Genomic DNA, 4,544 nt, shown 5'->3' on the forward strand with positions numbered 1-4,544 from the left:
GGGGAGGTGGGATTGAGGAGGTGAAATTGTTGGAGCTGGTGGAAGGCAGAACATGATATAATAAGGTAAAAATGTAAAATAAGCCCATGGCTTCCATTTCCATGTTCAAGTGTTGAGGGTAATTTCATCACCTCTGTCATCCCACGTCACTGTGTCTCTCGCTCTCGTTTGAATTATGCTCCACGATGCACAATGGGCTTTGCACAATGTAACTACTAACAATTACCAGTGGCAGCTATTGCATGAAGCTATTCTGAAAGCCTGCGAAAAGTTGAATGATGATGTTGATGCGCGCCAAGTTAGCGGCGCAGCAGAGAAAAATGTTTTGATTTTGGGGGCCTTGGAATGAAGAGATAATGAGGGGGAGTCTCTTTGTTCGCCAGATGCTGGAGCACATTTCTGTTATGTGACTGTTGTGATGACAGATCAAACCCAGCAATCACATGACTGACCTCTCTCTCTCTCTCTCTTTTTCTTTCTTTCTTTCTTTCTTTACCCCCCCTCACCATCTTCCTCCCCCTCTTTTCCCACAAAACAGCGATTCCCGGGATGATCGTTCCACCCATGTAGAGGGTCTAGGATAGCTGGCAGTTTGGGGATGTTGAGAGGAAAAAGACACAGTAGCAGAGTCTGGCGAGTCTCTGGTGGGCTCCGGAGCTGAACTGAAGGAAGTCAAGATAAGACACAGGACTCGGTTAAACTCAGGCCTTTCCACTGGGATTTCATCTGAAGGGATAAGGGAGGAGAAAAAAAGGAACAATACAAACCTTTGTGATGTTATTTACCTCTTGGTTGAATTAGTGTAGCTTCTCTAACAACACGTTGGATGGAGTGTATAGAGACTGATAGTTTATCCACAGTGTGACACTGACCTCATGAAAAGAGCATTTATTTATCTTTGTGTTTATGCATGTAAGGTTTGGGTTTGATTACTGGAGGCCCCATGCTGTCTTGCAATTCATAACTCGATAAGTGTTGGTTTGACCATGAAGTTTATGTAACCTCTGTCACAATAGAGGATGCTTTCCTTAGCTCAGTCCGCTTACTCAAACCATAGAGCACACTAGCCAAGAGGAAGTAAGGTCAACGACACACTGAAACAAAGAAATACAGAACAGAACAAAATCGACCCTCAACTTTGCTGCTATGTATCCCATAAATCTAAAAATGGCATTACAAAATTACCCGTTGCTTATTCATCAGAAAACATGCCTTTCTTTTTATTTTTCTTCAGTTGTTTAATAAAACTGTGAGGACTGAGCTGTTTGCAATATGCTTTTCTGCTTGTCACGTGAAGAAAAGGTGATGATTTAGCCAAAATTAACATTTTGTCTGAGATTTTAGTGAAAACTTGAAAAGCCAGAGGATGTGTGCGTCCAGCCAGCACTGTACTGAAGGAGCCTAGCAAATATCAAATTAGAATAAATGCGTGATATATGTGATATATTTTTGTATATAAAAAAAGTTACATTTTTCATTTTACATTTTTTTCCTTTTTTGCAATAGCTATAGTTTGAAATGTAAACATTAAATGTCTTAAGGCAGCTTCTCAGTACAGAAAATAGATTTACTGTGTGTTGTCAATATCTCATCTGCAAAACATGACAAACATAAATTTGGATACAAAAAGGGGATTCTGTAAAATGTCCTATAAATAATGTATTTATCCCTAATCCCTTATTTGTACATTGCCTCTGACCCTCGTTTAGTTGTGTTGTGTAAGTTTAATACAGTAAGTGAACATATTTCATGGTGGTTTGTTTCATTATTTCCTGTTGTCTCACTATTTAAATGTGACTTTTTTATCTTTTTTGTTTTGTATGTTGACTGTTTTGCTTTGGTGTATCATGCTTTCGTTTGTTGATGTTGATTTCATTTGAACATGCCATTGTCTATTTTTGTATTATTTGTAAGTTAATAAAAAAAGTCAGTTTGTTTCCTTTTGAAAATGTTTATTGTATGGCAAAAAAGTAGCATCTTATTCAGAGTATTTGGTTGAAGTAGATTTTTTAAGAATATATACACACATTAATATATACTGTAAATCTATATCTTTTTTTAGGCTTTCAGATTGATACTGTTCTTGAACTGATAATATGCATGGGTTCTTCTCTTGAGTGACACTTTTGTGTGTGTGGAAACCAAGAGAACTAAGAAATTGCTGTTTTTCTTTCTTTAAGTTCCTCTTCTTTCTTTTCCTTTTTTATTGCTGCCTGCTTACATACTGTATCTATATACTCTTTGTTTTTTCTGTCACTGTAATCTTTACCAGCAGTCTAGATGCCTTAACAATGCAAACCCATTCTTCATTCAATCACGTGTACAGTTTTCTACCCTCACCACAATTGTCTATTGCCACAGAGGAATTCATGGGAACTTGGGGACAAAGCACAAACCCGCTGTGTTTGGTGGTGAAGCCAGACTAGAATACAAAGAGCCATAACTCAACAATTCCCCCCCCCCCCCCCCCCCCCCCCCATGTACTATAATACTACAGCAATGGCACGCTTTGAAGGACGGTCGACTCCGAGAGGCCTGTCTCTGCTGTGCTCATTGCACTTTAGTGTTCACAGAAACACTTTGTCATTTTTTTGTAGCAATTATGTAGCTTTTTTTCCAGATTAATGAAATAATTTCAACCGCATGTTGACAATATTTCTCATTAACCACAGGATCACAACAGTATGGCAAAACAGAGCTGTTTCAAGTATAGTACAAAGGTGCGCACAGTGAATGTGAGCACTGTCCCAGCACATTTAAAATCTCACACATGGAGTCATCGGTCGAACTTCAGTATCTGACAGTCAATCCCCCAGTCCTCTCCATGCATTAGCCTTTCGACAATACAGCTTTATTACAAGCTAAACAGAACAAGAACAAGTGAGGAAGCATGAAAGGGAGCTCCTTGGCCCATCAGCCATTACTGTAGTCTTTTCTTTGTGTCTGCCGTGAGTCTTCAAGCTGTTGCTGGACAGAGAATAGGGCTTTTCTATTTGCTTTTCTTGTCTAAAGCCTGGTGTTGTTAAGTGGGTAGAAAGGATCGTTTTAACAGAGGCGCCTGCTGACAGACGAGTGTTTTTCAGGCACTTGTGGGCCTGTGCTGATCGGGGCCAGGGCGGGAGGGGCCACACCATATCTGTTTTAAATGAACTACAGAGGTCTGTTGTCATACAATGGCTTCTTTGTAAGCAGAGTTTCATCCTGATTATGAATATTGGTAATTGGTGACAACGTTTTGTATTTAGGTAACAAACAAACAAACAAAAAAGATGCAAACCAAATAGCTGGTGTCTATTTTTCCCTCTGTTTAGTCCTTGACTGCAAATACACTGAACAGCTCTACCATATAAGGGAAGAAAACAATTCTACTGTATAGATTGTTATTGTTTTTGATGAAAATTGAGCTGTAAGATAACTTTTTGGACTCTCACAATGTTTAATTAAAGTTCCCTCTTGTCTGTGATTTTGTCAGTTGTCATTTTGTTATTTTGGAATTTGCCACGTATTGGATATCTATGACACGATCACCAAACAGGATTTGGTTCAGTCAACTCAATGTCAAGAAAAGAGGGTTTGCTTTGTGACTTTGCTCTCTTTGTGACTGAAAACATCAAATCCAAATAGGTGACAGGCGGTTGACTAAGAATAGAGACAAACTGGTGGAAACTAATTCCACCGGTCAGAAACAGGCCCTTGCATCCCCTCCCCCGCTGGGCTCCTTTCTCTAATGAATCTAATTCATTAATGCATTACTGATGGCATGGTGAACATGGTTAGCCTGACAAGTTTCCTCCTAAACATATTAGTTAATGATGATTCCAAGGTTATTAATTGCAAACGCACCATCCCACCATAATTGAGTCATCATTTGCATACCCGGTCATCAGCAGAAAATAATTATTTTTTTAATTTTTTGCATATCTAATTTAGGGAGCTGCGATTGGATTAGCTTGTGAAAATAGCAGAACCCAGGATTCTGCTGACCGCAAACTGTTCCAGGGTCTCCACGGTAACTGGAGTCTTCCGCAACGCCATGGGGGGATGGTAGGACGACCTGGAAGTATACTGATGACATAAGGATTTGTAAACACTGAGTGTGTGTGTGTGTGTGTGTGTGTGTGTGTGTGTGTGTGTGTGTGTGTGTGTGTGTGTGTGTGTGTGTGTGTTGGCCTCCTTAATTGCCCAAAGGTTTGTAACTGCACAGGGCTTTTTCTCCCATATATTAAATAACAGAGTTGATAGTTTACTGACAAACAGTAAAGTGGGTTGTAGTGTGCATGATTTAGCAGTAAGAGGTGGGATATTGAATTATGGAGGCTACACACTCAGTGCTGGGGAAAATGAGTCCTGGAGCCTAATATTTTTGATTAGCGAGCAAAGCACCACTGCTAAGTTTCACCACACGACTCCAGGGATTCCGCTCCCCCAATATGCAGCTTTCAGTACAACCCACACACACACACACATAAATCATAAATACACATAGACAAAGGTGAACCCATTTTGCTCTATACTTCCAGCAGCTTTATAGACTGGTCAGTGTG

At 39.9% G+C, this 4,544-nt stretch overlaps 1 protein-coding gene across 3 annotated transcripts in view; it reads left to right on the forward strand.

The window, feature by feature from the left end:
• The window catches only part of ebf3a (EBF transcription factor 3a), a 51,543-nt gene extending 49,798 nt beyond the window's left edge, over positions 1–1,745 (forward strand). For all 3 annotated transcript variants that reach the window (XM_032511781.1, XM_032511782.1, XM_032511785.1), the window contains one exon: positions 539–1,745. Coding sequence is in view for 1 of the 3 variants with exons in the window: in XM_032511782.1 (XP_032367673.1) it covers positions 539–570 (32 nt within the window). In the remaining 2 variants the exon portion in view is untranslated. The remainder of the gene's footprint in view (positions 1–538) is intronic.
• Positions 1,746–4,544: the final 2,799 nt, after the last annotated feature.

This window comes from Etheostoma spectabile, unplaced genomic scaffold (assembly GCF_008692095.1).
Source record: "Etheostoma spectabile isolate EspeVRDwgs_2016 unplaced genomic scaffold, UIUC_Espe_1.0 scaffold461, whole genome shotgun sequence".
Lineage (NCBI taxonomy): Eukaryota > Metazoa > Chordata > Actinopteri > Perciformes > Percidae > Etheostoma > Etheostoma spectabile.